Below are 17,108 nucleotides of genomic sequence, written 5' to 3' on the forward strand. Positions count from 1 at the left end.
ATACAACCTCCACCTCCCAGACAGTTGCCTTCACAGGGCTGAGGTGACTCCCAGGCTGATGATGAAATCAGCCTGGCCAGGCCACACACCAGGGCCCTCATGCCTCTCACACACCCCCAGATCCCACCACACAGGGTACCCCAAGGGCAGCAGCCAGTGCCCAACCTCCCACTGCTGCTCTGTCATGCCTGGCCTTCCCCCAGCCACGAGGCAGCTTTCCCCAAGGCCAGCCCTTCTCCTGGCAGGGCCTGTTGCCCACCTCTGCCTGGTGGTCTGCTCCCCCACTGAGATCTTGGATCGAGCTGTACAGCCTGCTCCCACTGCAGAAGAAATGAGGCGGGGCTGGGGGAAGGCCGCGAGGTATGGCATGGGGAGGGTTCCAAGGGTGGGCAGAGTGCGCTGGGGACAGCAGGTCCTCCGGATCCCAGCACATGGCCACGCAGCAACTGGAGGGTCCACAGGGTAGTTCTGAGTCTTTTCCAAAATTGTTGTAATCATAGCTAATCCCAGGAAGGATGATTGCCGCATGGCACATAATTTATGTTTTCCATCTTTGAACTCTGACCTCTTGAGGGACACACCCTGGAGCAGGCATTCTAGGAGACAGGCCTGCAGGAAACCCTGAAGAAGCAGCGTGCAGCAGGAAAATGCAGAAAGCAAAGAGCAGCAGCAAGGAAGCACTGCACAAAGAGCCCCAACGTCCTTCATTGCGCATCACCTCGCCAGAGCCTTTGTGCAGAATGACCAGGTAACCCATGGTGGAGTCAAGGGAACCTGAGGCACTTTCACCACTTCCTCCATCCTCTCAGGCCACTGACAGGGGACCCTCCTGCAAGATCATGGCCTGCAGATCTCTGGCTGCACTGAGGAAATAGTGCTGAGGGTCCTTTCCCTTGAGTTCAGCCTTGCACAGACACACCCCCTCCCCTCCCTCCCCTGGCTTGTTGCACAGCCAAGGAAGCTCCCTGCACCACCGTGTCACGCACAGCACAGATGGACAAGGCACTGTCAGAGACCTCAACTTCCTCCAGCCACAGAAGGCTGTATTTCCCCGTGGTGTTCAGCGATGTGGTGAGACGGCCACTGTGCTTGGAGCCAGCTACTGCCTCATACGAGATATTCTGTGGGGCTTGGCCGTTCCTCTGCTGGTACAAGGGCAGAGCATCAAAACTGGAGACTTAGTAGGTGGGGATTGTTTGGAAGGTGTCTCTCTGCTTTACCATTCCTTAGGTGGAGGGTATAAAGGGGATAGGCCTGTGCCTGGTGACCAACCGCTCTGACACATCCTCCTGTGAAACATCTTGGGAGTCTCTCCTTCCCTGATGCCTGCGTCTTCTCTCTCTCCATCCTCAAGCCTTGGCTGGGGTGGCCTCTCCTGGCTCCTGCACGGTGTCTAGCCCCAAGCTCCTGTCAGCACACCCCAAGGCTGCAGCTCTCACAAACACAATGGTCAATGCACCCAAACCCTCCAGACGCCAACTGCCCCACTCAGCACCCCCAGCGCAATGGCCTTTCTCCCTCTATCTCCAAAAGCTATCTCAGGAACCAACAAAGGAAGTTTCCTGCCACACTGCCCATCCCATCTCATAAAACGGCTTCTGAAACGCTTGTTGTGGGGAAAAACCCACACTCAAACCCAAGCAAGCCGTCCTTCCACTTGGCCATAACCCTTCCACTCTCAGTTTCCTCAGAACCAGTGGAATCTGCATTTGTCCTCTCCTTACTCCTAGCCTTTAAGAAACAAACCTGCCACACTACTTTTACTCTTTGCATAGCATAGTGTAGGTTGGACAAGACCTCTGCAAATCACCCATTCCAAGTCCCGCCTCAGAGCTGGTCTCATTGGGTGAGGCTGGTCAGGGCTGTCTCTGTCAAGTCTTGAAATTTTCCAAGGCCGGAGCCTGCACAACATCTGTGGACAGTGCATTCCAGTACTTGACAATTTTCAGGGTCAAAAAAATATTTAAAATAAAGGGAGCTTCTAATATCTAAATGGTATTTCCCAGGTTCCAAATTGTGCCTGTCGCCTCTCGTCCTACCACTCTGCACCTTTGGGAAGAGCCTGGCTCCATCTTTTCCTCACCCTCACAGCACATAACTGTAGACACCCATAAGGTCTGCCTTGAGCCTTGTTCTCCTGTCTCAGTGTGTCATGTCCTCAAGCTCCCCTGACTGCCTTGGGGGCTTCTGCTGGAATCTCTCCCACGAGCCCCACTTCCTATAAGCTACCAAAGTCTGATCCACGTACCTGAACAGTCTGATATTGCAGGCTCCAGGTTCAGGCAGTTCCTAGATGCAATGCAAGAAAGGGTTTTTTTTCCTTCCCTGTGCTAATTTCACCAGGGAATCAATCACAGGAGCACTCACGTCTCCTGCCAAGAGCCTTTCCCTCCAGCGACTACCATCCGTGGATACTGAGGGAAGCAGAGGAGCAATTCAGGCAGGTAGGCTACTTCTGCTGAGTATCCACTCCTGTGTCCCAAGTGCCTGGGCTTGGACTTGGCTGAAAATGTCACACCCATATATGTCCCAAGAGCTTTCCTCACTGGCAGAGAGGCTGGGGAGGCACAGACACAGCCTAACCACAACACACCGCATGTTGTTGCCCTCTGCTTTGCAGACAGGCTCCATCCAACCCTTCAAGTACCCAAATGGACAACCCCTAGCTGCTAGTGCTGCCCTGGGCTTCAGGACACCACCACTGAGGTGCTGTCTGGAAACCCCTCCAAGGAAAGCCTGGAGAAGGGATCCATTGCCAGTTCAAGACAGGGACCTCTGCCATTGCAGACACCAGGTTTCCCTCTCTGCTTCTGAAGCCCAAGAACATGGACTTTGAACAGCTGAGTGAGCTGCTCGAGCCATGCAGGCTTCCTGGGAACCAGCTGGACAAAGAACTGTCCAGTCAGGGGATGGCTCTCGTCTTTAGCAGACCTCAGCCCTTCAAGCCCTTGGGCAGCCCTGCACTTCTCCTTCTGACTACCTCTGAGACATGGTCTTGGCAAACATGTCTCTACAAGGCGTACCCAAGCTTTCACCCTGTCTCTGGGACAAAATAAGTAATACACAACGCATCACCAGGGATGGGCTGGAGCTTGCAAGGCTTGCAAAGTGGAGAACGCCCGGAGCTGCAGCAATGGGGATGGTCTCTAGCTTTGATTTTTGTCTCTCATACATGGACTTTGGAGGTGAACGGGCTGAATTTCAAAAAAGACCCTGCAGTTTGGACCCCAATGCACCTTCTCTCCTCGTGTAGTGAAATCACAATCAATTGAACAGCTTTTGTCGAACCCACAAAGGCCCCAAAGCCCTCTGCTGTCCTTAAATCCACCAGGGATGGCTGGTGCCTATTTACCTTCATAGCACTGAGCTTTCAAGGACTTGCTTAAAGTTGTCAGGGGCACAGAGGCAGAGAGCTGGCCAGCGGAGCCCTGGTTCTGAGAGTGTGTGCGGAGGCTTGGCTTGCTCGTGTGCCTGGGCATCCGTCTGTGCCTGTGGGTGCATTTGTGCCTGTGTGCTCGCATTGGTACGTTCATTTGCAAATGCACCCGTGAGGGTGAGTGTCTGCCAGTGCGTGTGTGTGTGACCAAGTGCACTTCAGTGTGTGCATGTGCATATGTTTGTACACATGCACATTTTTGCAGGTGAGCAAGTAAGTGTGTGTGTGTTGTCAGTGTGCCTGTGCGTGTCGGTGTACGGGCATCTGTGTCTGCAGACGAGCACATATATATCTGTGTTTGTACACGAGCTTGCATATATATCTGCCTGCAAGTATGAGTGTGCAAGTGCATATAAGCATGTGTGAACTCTCACGTGATGGCAAGTATTGGGGTGAATGTGTGTGCAGGCGCAGGGGTTCCAGTGTAACTGGGGGTTCATTCACGTGTGTTTTCTGCCCTTGAGAGTGTCAACAGCTCCTCCCATTTTTGAGTCATCAGCAAACTTAATTGGTATTCCTTCCAGTCCTGCATCCAAGTCATTAATGAAGAGATTAAAGAGTACCGGCCACAAGATGGATCCCTGCCGAACCCCGCTAGTGACTGGCCACCAGCCCGATGTAACCCCATTTACTATGACCCTGTGAGCCCAACCTGTCAGCCAGTTGCTCACCCACTGCATTACGTGTTTATCCAGCTCTATGCTGGACAGTTTGTCCAGGAGGAGACTGTGAGAGACAGTATCAAAAGCTTTACTGAAATCCAAAAAGCTTACATCTTTCTTACATCTTACTTTCCCCTCGTGAACCCATGCTGGCTGGGACCAATGACTGCGTTGTCTTTGCAGTGTTTTTCAGTAATTCCCAGAATAACCTTCTCCATAAATTTGCCAGGCAGAGAAGTGAGACTGATGGGCCTTATCGTTGCCGGGGTCTTCCCTGTTGCCTTTCTTGAAGACTGGGACAACACTTGCCAGCTTCCAGTCAGCTGGGACCTCCCCAGGTTTCCAAGAGCAAAAATCAGTGAGAGAGTTCTTGCTATGACATCAGCCAGCTTTTTAAATACCCTCGGACGAAGCCCATCAGGCCCTGTCAAGTCATAGGGATCTAGCTGGAGCAGCAAGTCCTGCGCAAGTTCAGGGTTGATTGGGAGATTATCACTCCCACAGTCATGGTTCTCAGTGCAGGTGTTTGTGTTTGTGCAGGTACACAGGTGTGCTTCCACTCTTATATGTGTACAAGCGCCCATGTGCATTTGCGTACATGCATGCTTGTGACCACAAACACCTTTGTGACCCTGGGGATGGGCACGTGTGTGCACCCTGTGTGTGTGGGTGTGAGCATTTTTTGACGTGCATCTGCGTGTCCGTGGCTGTGCAATTCCTTCCATTCACTGGTGATGTCAAGAGGTGAGAACAAGAGTCCAACCAAAACTTGTTGTGAAACTCTGGGCTGGCTCAGACATCCCACGGGGGCGAGTTGCGGTGAATGTCCAGGTTTGCCCAGGGCTGCTGCACCATCCGTGCTGGATGTTATCTGGGAAACAGCCCCTGTGCTTGCAGTTGTGTTTGCTAGGAAGCAGGAGTGCTGACACTTGCGAACTGGACCCTCTCCTTCTTCCAGCCCAGCCCAGGAGGCAGGTCCAAAAGAAGAAGAGGTGGGAAAAGGCTAAAACCCCTCCGTCAGCAGAGCAGGAGAAAGTGGAAGCCCACCTGGAGAGTCTGCACCAGGGCTGAGTCTGCACGGCTACGTTCTTAGCCTGGGACAGCTGAGCGGCCATGGCATCTGGAGGTGGTAGGCATCCCAGTCCCAGAGCTCAGGGGCTGGAACGAGTGTCCCCCGACTTCATGGGGATAGCAAAGACCAGGATGAGAGCCTCCCTCCGGGTGCCTCTCCGCAGCCCAGAGCCTGAGGCCTTTGCGAGGTGAGTGTGGAGAAATGGACTCGTGGGTGTGTTGGGGCCAGGGAGGGAAGAGGTAGGGAGGAGAGAAGGGAGGGAGGGAGCGAGAAGGGTGTGACATGACCCAATGGATGGGAGCCTGGGAGTGTGGGGCTGAGGACTGCAGGGCTAGAAGCAGCTGAGCCCCTCCTAGCAAACAGGGACACAAGGCACCCCACCAGGGTGACTCGGCCTCACATTGTTTGCCTGCACAGGAACCCTCTGGCACTTGGTTTGCATCTGCTGCCCACACTGATGTGTTTCTGTCCTGGAAATCCTTGGGCTCATCATCCCAGCACTCCATGAATGAAGCAGCATGGTAGAAAGGTTAAAATTAAAAGGTAGCACTGCAGGAAATCAAAACACGGCCTGCGTCATTAGCTGGGACACTTTGATTAAGGGATGAGCACGGAGAAGATTATTACCTCCACAAAGGATGCCGGTGGACCTCGGCAAGTGCAGAACCCTTGTGAAAGCAAGTACAACTCCTCGACCCTTCATCCACTTCTCTTGCCTCCTCCTGCATTGAGGACCACATGAGGGAAGCTCCTTCTCCACCCTTTGCTCCAGGATGAGGCCTTGCCTCAAAGGCCATCTCAGCTGGTACCCTCTCCGCCATGCTGTTGGGCTTGCAGCTCCTTCTTATGGGACATTGCAAGGGGAAGAGCGCTTGGCTTGGAGAGACGTGAGGGACTGGCTGAGGCGGCCCCTGCACTACAGGGACTCTCCCAAGCGGTCACTGAGCAAGCTGTTGATCTAGGCTGATCAGAGTGGAGGCAAAAGAGGGGCCTTCACATCTCGCAGAGGAAGGGGAGTGTGGGACACATTGCCTCGAGGCCCTTTCCAACACTATTCCTGGGAACTGTGGAAGGCAGCTCCAGAGCCAGTGACCTGCCTTGCTTTGTCTCTCCCTAGAAATGCCCTCCTGAGCATGTCCTGAGGTTGGGGAGCCTGGTCACTGGTGTCCTCAAGGGAGCAGCCTGGGGACTGCAGCAGGCCAGGGGGAGGTTCACGGTGTCCTCCTGGGGACGGATGTTCCTCCTGCTCTGCATGGAGCTGTGCTGGGAGGCAGCTCGGCAGAAGATGACCTTGAAGGCTGGCACAGTTGCTGTGCAGAGGGAGAGGGAAGCAGGAGAGAGGGACGGCAGGAAGAGAGGCTGGGGCTACTGCCTGAGGGTCCCAAGGGTGGCCAGAAGCTTTCCAAATTACTGCTTTTACCCACAGAGGGGTTGGAGAGGATCTTCCCCCTGTGGAAGGGGACCTGTGGAACTGCTGCAGGAAGGTGATGGGCCCACTGAAACACCCCTGCCCAAGGCTGTGCTCAGGGATTGGTTTGGCGGCAGAGACATGACCCACTCTCTGACCCTGCACATCTTCAAACTCCTCACAAGCAAAGCCCAAGAGGGGAGGCAGGAAAAGCTACTGAGAGGGGAGGCAACTAGTTCAACGCAGACACGTGAACTGAAATGCTGGTATGCTGATACAAAGTCTCCTTTTCCTCTCAGCGGCTATTAGGGTTTGGGGTTTTTGTTCTGTTTTGTTTTTCTTTTGTAGAGAATGTATTTACCGGCAAATAAACTTGGGAGCAACTTTATGAATTCAAGGTCAGTCCTCTGTGCAGACCTCAGCATTTTCAGCCTGCAGGAAGCTGGACTGGTAGGAGACACAGAGTCCTCCTCTGCTGCGGCATTGCTTCTTGCATAGGAGCTGGGGGGGCTGGTTCCAGACCCCCATGTCTCCCTGAAGGAGATCACAAAGACCACCAGGGAGGTTGTCATGCATTCTTTGTTTCTACCAGTGGGGTAGATGAGACACCTGCTGATATGAGTCTCGAGACAAAAGACACCTGGTTGCTGCTGGGGAGGATGAATGTGCCTGCGGATCTTAACAGTGGTCAAGATGAACAAATCGCGAATATGTAAATGCAATGGCTGGTGTCTGTGCAGCTTGTACCTTACCAGCCAGCAGAGCGCTCCGTGCATGCTTACATCCCTGACAATAACACTGCACCTTCATGTAGAGTGCCATGGGAACATTTAAGACCCTTCCTGCATAAACTGATGTCTGAAATGGACAGGAAACGTTATGTCACGGAGGGCAGAGTTACCTCAAGCCTGAGCACATCAAACTACCACACAGAATACAGCTGTGAGAGCACAGCCCCGTTTCTCATGCCCACCTTCAGCATTTGCTGTGAAGGGGAAATTAAAATGGTAAGTGCTCAGCAATGGTAATTTGTGACCAAGAAATGATCTCTCATGGAGGTCAAGAAGGCCCAACTTCATAAGAGGTTAAAGTGGCTGCCAGCAGGAAAGCCAGAGACAGGACTCCCTGTAAGGGGGTGCAGTTTCCCTTGGTGATGAGATAAGAAAGAGCTGCAGCACTGTCTTGTAGCAATCCTGGAGTGTGATGCTCAGTGGCCACCTTTGGGCAGCAGAGCTGGTGCTGGAGGATAGACCCAATGTCAGGCTGAGGCATCCCATGGAACTGCTCACAGGACTGCTGCTGCTGCCAGTGTATGTAAGGAATTGGCTCCTGACACACCTTTGCACACTCCTTGTAGAACTGCTTATGGTCGTAGGAGTCTGTCCAATCTAGTGTTCATTACTTATCTTTTTCAATTATTTAAGCAAAGATGTGTGTTTAATTCACCTCAAGGGGTAACGTAAAACTTGCCCTGCAGCAGCCTGCTGCAAGTCTGGCTTGTCCCAGACACACAGTCCCCTGCTGCCGTGCCAGCTCATCACTACAACACCGCTCCCTGTGTAGGAGCTGCGGATGATCATAGATCGCTCCCCTTGTTATCCTGAAAAGCTGGTTCGTTCAACCCGGTGTGCAAAACGCCAAACGACACACAGGGCGGCGGTATTTTATTCAAGTCACTTTTGTGCAAGGATTGGTGCTAGGTGGTAACCCACAAAGCTAGCACACCGCACCGAGAAACTGCTAGGCATTTATACAGTTAAAAATGTCAATCACAGCTAATATTCACACGCCTCAGCTAATAATGGGTTAATTTCTTTCTCCCTTTGATGTAACAGTACAGCTCACTTTAATGTACTGCACCTGCTCATAGGTTAAGGGACTTACTAGGAGCGGGGGTGGTTCCTGGCCTGTGGGCCTGATTTTCAGTATAATCACAAGGAGAGTTCCCCTGCTGGGCACTTTGTTTTAGTTCTTATCTACATCCCAATTAGTTGTTCTCCTTGACTACAGAGGTTATCAGCCTGTTCTCAGCATCTTCTGAGGTGGGATGTTTGCTTTGGTCAGTGTCTCAGCTCTCCTCAAGGATATAGTCGTAAAACAAGTGCTTCTCTATCTCTCAGTTTCTGTCTCCGGCCCTCAACCTCTGTTTTGCCAGGCTCCCATAGTTCCTCGGTATGGCTTTAGCAGGCAGTGCCAAACATTCCATTCTCTTAGGGATTTCACCCTCAGGAGCCTGTAAGGAGATCAGGGGGTTGGAAGCCTTCACTTGTGTGTTGGTCTCTTCACTTACTGGCTGCAAATGTGGAGAAACCTGGAGGATTTGGCAACTGTGGCTGTTCTGTGTGCTTTGCTCTGCCCTTCAGGCACAGCCTTTGCACTTGAACTGGCTGAACACCTGGATGAACCCGATGACTTGACTCAAATCCAGTTTCAGTATTTACTTATTGAAAAGAGCAACAAACCCCAGAAATTCCTGTCAAAGGCCCTCTAGGGGCCCCTGGGTAGGGCTGGTCAGTGCTTAAACTTCCTCCTTAGGAACTGGTTTGCAGGAATTCACTAACACTGAGTGTGAGGGGCTGAGAACAAGCCCCTGGCATCCTGGTTGCCAGCAGGCTCTGCCCTACAGCCACCTTCAGCCATCTCCACAGGCACGGACACCGGCCCCTTTCAGAAAGAGGATCTTGCCCTGCAGAGCTCAGGGTGCAATGGGGAAACAGCACTGCCAGGAGAGAGCTGAGGGCCCCTTCCGCCAAGCTCAGCCGTGCACAGGCACATCCCCTCCCTCCCCTGGCTTGTGGCACAGCCAAGGAAGCTCCCTGCACCACGGTGTCTTGCACAGCACAGAGGTACAAGGCACTGTCAGAGACCTCGACTTCCTCCAGCTCCAGGAGGCTGTATTTCTCTGTGGTGTTCAGCGATGGTGAGGCGGCCGTTTGGCTTGGAGCCTGATCTTGCCTGATACGAGACCAGCTGGGGAGCTTGGCCTTTCCTCTGCTGGTACCACAGCAAGCCATTAAAGTCAGAGGTCTGGTATGTGCAGGTTGTTTGGAAGGTGCCTCTCTGCTTTACTGTGACTTGTCCTTCTTGCTGGGTGACGGTGGTCTGCCCCATGGTGCCTGGAAGAAAGGTGAAGGTCAGCAGCTCTGCTGTGGGAAAGGCTATGGGTAGCAACCCAGGAGTGGATGCAAAGCCCTGGTGGAGGAGGTTCCCTGTCCCTTGCCCTGCAGGAAAACCCTGAGGCCTGAGTACAGCCATGTGGAGAGTAGCTTTGGGCAGGAGATCAGAGCTCTCATCCCGGCATGGACCCTGAGGAGAGCTGTGCTGTGTCCCTGCTCCTCCTGCCTGGTCTCTGACTGCCCAGAGGACCAGGGAACTGCCTGTCATGCCTGATCATTGCATGCTTGCACCAGCACCCCTCCAGCAGGTTGAGGGGCCCATGGAGCTAAGATAAAAAGATTCATCCTTCTTCCCCATCCCTCTCACATCTGAGGGCTCCGAGCTCCCTCGGTAGAAAGAGGGATCCCAGGCTGAGTTGACAACCAGGAGAAAACCGGAGGCCATGACAAGCAGCAAAGAGCCACAGCCAGGTGACACATTTAACATCCCTGTGGCAGCTTTGGCAGGATCTGCTAATTTGTGTTGGAATGGGAGAAACCTGAGGCTGCAGAGGCAGGTGGATGAGAAAAAGAGAGGCAGAGAGAGATGGACTGAAGGGAAAGAAAAGAAGGAGCAGGGGTCTGAGGTATCTTCTCTCTCATCTCTTCTCCTGTCCTTGCCAACAGTAAGACCATCTCAAAACAACTGGTGCAAAACTACAAATGCGAGGTGACATTTCCCAGTCTTTTCCTCTTATTCAAGAGAATTTCCATGCATGGACCTGATAAGGCTGGTGAGAGTTTCCACAAGGAAAGAGGAAGTATTCATTTATGAAAAGGCAGGACTTACCCAGCAGCTGCCCCAGAAAGGCAATCAGGATGAGGTATTGGAGCTGCATGCTGAGACCGACTTGCCTGTTTGTTGAGTGAGAGAGTGTCACAAAGGCACCTCCCAGCCCCGAGATAACAGAGCTGCTGGTAACGACTCTGTTGGGGGAGCAAAGGAAGAAGCGGGGAAGAGAAATGGCCTGGTCTTCCTGTGCCTGAAATGCTCCTTCTGGCTTTGTCCCTCCTCCAGCAGCAACACCTGTGGCTCCCTCAGCCAAGGGCATTCTCAGCACTTCCACAACAGGGGGGCCCTGGCCACTCTGCCCACACGCACAGGAAGATGAGCATTTATGCACTTCTACTGAGAGGAGAAAGAGCTCACATTAAAGAGCTCAACATTAAAACACCCTGGCTGACCTCAGGACCACTTCCCTGGGAGTCTCTCCTTCCTTCACTCTTGTGCCTCTGCTCACAACATGTCCTGGACAATGTCCAGAGAGCTTTTCAGTGCCTCCCAGGATGGACACTGTACACCATCTCTGGGAGTCCTGTGTCATTGCTCCCTCAGTGTCACAGTGAAAAGGGGTTTCCTGGTGTTCAGACAGAGCTTCCTTTAATTCACTTTGTGCCCTGTGCCGCTATTCCTGCTACAGGCATCAGGGAGAAGAGCCTGGCTCTGCCTTCTTCACAGCCTCCTTACAGGTATTTACGTAGAAACTGGAGCCCACAGCAGGTCTGTGCCTGCCAGGAGACAGACTAGAGGACCCTAACAATGTCCGTGGGATGCGAGGTTTAAAGTCCCTGCAGCAGCATTGACAGGATCTCCTAATTTTGAATGGAAAGGAGAAATATGGGACCACAGAGACAGCTGAGATCTCCCACGGTGACAGGAGGTGGCTCACAAGAGAGACTTAGGGAGAAATGGAGCATTATTCTTCATCTGCCTGGGAACAATGCCCCTCCCCCAAGACATAAGAAAGAGGGGATGGACCCTGCTGTGCAGCTGCCAGGGGCTCTCGCTGAAGCTTACCGTCCAAGGGGCTCCTGAGGTGGATCTGTCTTCTTGGACTCCACAGCAGACATAAGACATCTACACCAACATTAGGACTTTGGCATTGCAAATGAGAGGAGAAACAGAGGCGCAGCCCTCAACGTGCAAGCATTCTTGCTGAGCCCAGGGCCACATCCCTGGGAGCCTCTCCTTCCTTCGTGCTTGTGTCTCTTCTCTCACCTTCCCTTACACATTGTCTGGCTTGGCTGTACCTGCTTGTTTATGCATCCAGGTACTTTATTAGTTTAGAATTCATTATGCTTCCCTGCAGCAGCTAACAAGCCTTAATATTCCCAGACAGCATTCGGGGAATCTGAACTAAAGATAGATTTATTCAGTTCCCCAAGGCTATGCTGCAGGTATAGGGACTGAAATTAGCGTTACTTGCTTTGGTGTTTTCTGATTCTATATAATCCAAAGGATTTCCATCACCAAAGCTTCTAAGACTGTCTCCAAATGTGGTCTAAACGTGATTAATAAATACACACAGTATTATGGAAGTTCCTGGGGAGTTTGGGGTTGAAGTTGTCTTTCTTCTGGTGCAAATTCAAGGTCAGTCTCCTTAAAAAAAACCTTTCAGTGTTGGGGCACTGGAGGGGCCTCCTTTACAGGAGACATGACACCATGCGTATCTATCCGCACGTCTCCTTTTGCCACTGGTGGAACGGTCTAAACTCTTTTCCACTCTTAGCGACAACACTCTGTTCCAGTGGCGGCGCGCGGTACCTGTGGGTGACGCGGTACCTGCGCGTTAGAATCCGAGCAGGCACTAACGCTGTGACACCGTCAGCTTCCGCTGCCCCAAGCACGGGGCCGGCGGGCGGAGCGGCAGCGCCCCCTGGCGGGCCCGCCCGGGGCCGTCCCCCCGCCCCCGCCCCACACGCCCGGCCCCGCCCGCGCCGGTTCGTGCCCGGCCGCAGCCCCGGCTCCTCTCCCCGTGTCTCCCACGGCGCAGTAATACACCGCCGCGTCCCCGCGCCGGGGCCGGGCGAGCCGCAGGACGCTGGACCGGCGGTCTGGGGCCACCCACAGCCGCCCCGCGGGGTCCCGCAGCTCTTTGGCCCCTTTTACAGCGAGCGCGATGAATGCGGGGACTCGGCCCGGGAGCTGACGGTACCAGTGGATATAGTCGGAGGTCTGTATGTTGGGGTGTGAGCAGGTGATGTTGATGCCGGTGTCCTCGGTGGTCTCTGCCGACGGCTCCTGCTGCACCTGGGCTCTGCCAGCAGCCACTGCCAAGAAAAGAGAAGGAAAGGACAAGGGTTGTCAAAGGTCGCCCAGCTCCGATGGCTCTTTTAGGAGAGAAGCATCAGGAAGAATGGCAGCGAGACAGGACAGGAACAGATCGGGACATGCACCTATGAGCAGAGATGGAGAGCGATCCTGGCGTGGGTGTGTGGTGCGGCAGGAGAAGGCTGGGAGGGAATTTGAAATTCATGCATGCAGATATTAGATAAACGTCAGGGGCATGGATAGATGGATGGAGAGAGGAAGAGCAGGGAGAGTGGGTGTGAGAGTGAAGGACAGAGGGCTACCCTCAGGGCAACGGTAGCTGCTGAATGTACAGGGAAATGCAGGCGTACGTGCAGGCAGCCGTTACTGACAGAAATGAAGAAGAAATCAGGAGAATAAAAAGAACAGGGAAGAGGAACGCCGGATGGCAGAGAGGCAGGGAGGGGGAAAGACAAGCTCAAGGAGGAGAGGGAAGAGTTGGCGCTGGGCGCCCTGGGGAAGAGCCCGGGCACCGCCCCGGCCCCCACCCACCGCCGCCAGCCCCGCGCACCCAGGAGCACGGCGGCCAGCCCCGCCAGCCCTGCGCCCCGGCACCGCCGCATCCCGCCGCTCCGCCGCCCGCGCCTCGCTGCGCCCCGCCAGCCCCGGCTCTCTGCTCCGGCCGCGCCGCCTCCTCTCGTCTCCCCTCCCCTCCTCTCCTGTTGTCTCCCTTCCCCTCCTCCCCGGGGCTGCGCCCTGCGCCGGCGCCGCTCGGGGTCTCGCCCGGGCCTTGGCAGACGCAGAGCAGGTCCGAGGGCGGCGGGGAGGGGCGGTCGTCGGCATTGCTGCCCACGGGGGAGGCGGGGCTGGAGCGGGCGCGACAGGAGCGCGATGGCACCAGGCAGTGCGGGGCTGACACGCTATGGTCTCACTTTGACCCGATAATCTATGGCCTCCTGCCCGTCTTTCTCAGGCAGCTGGGGGCGCCGGAATTCTCCATCAGGGTACGCGGTCATAAGAACGGGCAAGGGTCGCGAGAGGCAGAGGACCCGGCTGGTCTCAGCACCCCGGGCTCACCCACTCCGAGCCTGTCACAGAGACCATCCCTGCTGGCAGAGGGAGCACTTCCTCTGGCGGCACAGCCCGGTTGTGGGATTCCCCGGGGCTGCCCGGGGCTGGGGGTTCCCTGTGGCACCAGTACTACCCTGATGAAGGAAGGGTTGGGAGAAGTACCTTCCTCAGGGAAAGCACGGCCCCGGCATGACATCTCCCACCTGCTTTGGAGCCATGCAGATGCACTCGGCATTCGCGGAGCACAGGTATAGGACAGACAGAAGGTGGGAGCTGAGAAGGCAGCGTGGCAAATCAGCTTCCTGAAATAACCACCACCTCAAGGACCTGGGACATGAGAGGAATGGATTTGGGAAGCAACTGTGCCTCCAGGGAGAGTACAAGGGCTACACTAGAGCGTCAGCTCAAAAGCAGCTCCACTGAGAGGGGAATCAGCTCCGGCTGTGCTCTCCCAGCAGAGCTCCCTGGCACTGATCTCACCGAAGGTCACTACAGGGAAGGGAGGAAGCCCTCAGCTGCCCTGTCTCCAAGTCAGACCTGAGCCCAGGCAGGCAGACATTCAGGCAGGGACATGGGCTCAGGAACTTTACACACTATGTCCAGTCCTTGTCAGAAAGGAGCTCTCTCCTAGACACCCCTGCAGGACAGCAGGATGCCATCTCAAATGCAATGTCCCTTCCCTCCCAGGGGCAGTTGCTGGGCACTCAGAGCAAGATTCCTGTGCGGGGCATGAAGGCATTTGTGGGCTGAAGTCCAAAGCAGTCATTGGTCCTTTGGCTTTGCTGTGCAAGCCACAGGGTCTGTCCTTCCACTCACAGCACAGCTATAGCAGCCTTCATGTTTGTTTTGCTCAGCATCTGTCTGGGACAAGGTTTCAGCCCCTGCCTCACGCAGCACCTGGTCGATGCATAAATACGTTTGGCATTGGCTTGGACATGAGAGGGGCCTGTGTCCCATACCAGGCACCACCGTTACGGCATTGGAAGCAGGTCCACTCTGCAGGGATGGCCAGCACAATGCTCAGCACGATTCTTCAGCCTTTCTCCTTGCCCATAAAGCAATCCCCATCCTTTTGAACTCTGTAGCTCTGGGAGAACTGCTATGTCCTGGCGTGGAGAGGCAGGGTGGGGGACTGCCAGCCGTGCTGAGGCACTCCCAATTTGTTTGTACCGAGTAAAACTAAGGATCCAACCTGGAGTGAAACCTTCCCTGCTGTGGTCTGAAATTGGCAGCAGCGGAGTCTGAGCTTTGGAGGGGCAGGAAAAGGAGGGCTCAGGGGACAGGAGCTGCATTTCCACGCCTCTTCCCTGCACAGATGTCTAGTAGTCTGGTGCCATCGCTGCTCAAGTACACTCAGTCTCCTTCTGACCCTGGGAAAATGCTGCTTTGTGGTGCTCATGGACAGAGCAGTGGAGAGTGTCCCTGCCATGATCAGCACATTTCCTCATGATGAGGGACACAGAAGGACACACACGCTTATACATATCACTGTGGAATTGCACACAGATCTCTTCTTCTGCGTGCATCCACACCAACCTGGCTGCACACAAGCGCACACAAGACAGGGGCACATGGAGGAACACAACCAGTCACGGGCCTTGCTTAGGACAGCTGGAGACAACCACAGGAGGACTAGAGCATTGTGGGGAAGGACAAGGCACCAGGCATGCCCATAGCATTGGTAGTGTGCTCACAGGCTTCACAGAGACAGGACGAGTCAAAACATGCCAGACTTTTTTCCTGAGGGTGTTGCTATGCAGGATGGGGTCAAAACCTGCAGACAACCCCTGGATGTCCAGCTGAGGATCGCTGGAGCTTCTTCCTGAAAACAACACTTCAAACAGCCCCACCAGAGTGACCCAGGCTGATGCCAGTTCCCTGCTCTGGATCCATCCAGTAGTTGAGCTGAGTCGTCTGCCAGCACTACTGCATTCCTGCCCTAGAAATCCTGGGGCCTGTCATCCCAGTGCTCAGAAGAAACCGCCACTGGGGAATGGGCATGGCACAAATCTGGAAATGAAAGAGCGGTAGCGCAGGAAATCACAGCACAGCACATATCATTAGCTGCGACAGTTTGCATTCAATATGAACTTGTCAGGAAATTGTTACCTCTGCAAAGGGCACCTGCGTTCCTGTGGCAATGAAAGGCAGGTATAAAGCGAGCCTGAGTCCCTGCTCTCTCATCCACTTCTCTTGCCTCTCCTTCTCCTTGGGAACAAGTGAGCCTTGAGCCCTTTCTCCTCCTTTTCCAAAGTGAGATCTCTCCTTGGTGGACATTTGAGCTGATGTTGTCTGGTCCTGTGCTGGGCCCTGGAGCTCCTTGTCATGGGAGAGGGAATGAGGAGGAATGTGTGCTAGAGAGAGGATGGGATGTGGCTGAGGGGGCTCTTGGTTAAAGAACTAGGAGAAAGCAACCAGGGCAACGCTGCTCTTTGTAGGAGAATGAAGACAGTGTGGCTCCTGGCACAGTTTTCAGCTGCCCGCTCGGTAGTCAACTTGGCTGCTCCTCACACAAGGCTGTGTTCTGCTTCCTCCCTACCCTCTATAGGAGGTGCATCTCTGGACCCAAGACATGTCCTGCTACAGCCAGCACCTGCAATGCTGGCCCTGCGGCCCGACCCCGCTGGCCAACAGCTGCAATGAGCCCTGTGTCAGGCAGTGCCAGAACTCCACTGTCGTCATTGAGCCCTCTCCCGTGGTGGTGACCCTGCCCGGCCCCATCCTCAGCTCCTTCCCACAGAGCACCGTGGTGGGCTCGTCCACCTCCGCTGCTGTTGGCAGCATCCTGAGCTGTGATGGAGTGCCCATCTCCTCCGGGGGCTTTGACCTCTCCTGCATTACCAGCCGCTACTGTGGCAGAAGGTGCCTCCCCTGCTAAAGCCACTGGTGACAGCCTGGGCAAGGATCCCCAGGAACCCAAAAGCTCATGCTGGACTGAGGACAGTGCTCCTGGCCATTGATTTCAGAGAGGTTGAGCATCTACTGCTGCCCTTCCAAAGGAGGCCTTCTGGGGCTCTCTGGAAACATTGACAAGGTCTGACTTCCCTACCTTACTCTCTCTTCCATCTCTTTCTTGTCTTCTGTTCTTCTGGTCTGTAAGACCTGCAAAGACAACACGGGGCACCTGCTGGCCCCTGTCCCTCCATATGGCAGGCCTGTGGGATCTCCAGTGTGCGTGATGGATGCAGGCTTTCAGCAGCCGCTGGTGCTCTCCCTGCACTGGCCACCTCCTCTAGAATTGACTCATTTCCCCCTTCAGAGTCATTAAAGTTT

At 54.5% G+C, this 17,108-nt stretch overlaps 1 protein-coding gene across 1 annotated transcript; it reads left to right on the forward strand.

Annotated features, from left to right (window-relative positions):
• Positions 1–16,346: 16,346 nt before the first annotated feature.
• LOC142068112 (feather keratin Cos1-1/Cos1-3/Cos2-1-like) lies at positions 16,347–16,713 on the forward strand. Its single transcript, XM_075117357.1, has one exon. It carries the CDS (start codon positions 16,408–16,410, stop codon positions 16,711–16,713), a length of 306 nt encoding a protein of 101 aa, XP_074973458.1. The 5' UTR covers positions 16,347–16,407.
• Positions 16,714–17,108: the final 395 nt, after the last annotated feature.

This window comes from Phalacrocorax aristotelis, chromosome 23 (assembly GCF_949628215.1).
Source record: "Phalacrocorax aristotelis chromosome 23, bGulAri2.1, whole genome shotgun sequence".
Taxonomy (NCBI): domain Eukaryota; kingdom Metazoa; phylum Chordata; class Aves; order Suliformes; family Phalacrocoracidae; genus Phalacrocorax; species Phalacrocorax aristotelis.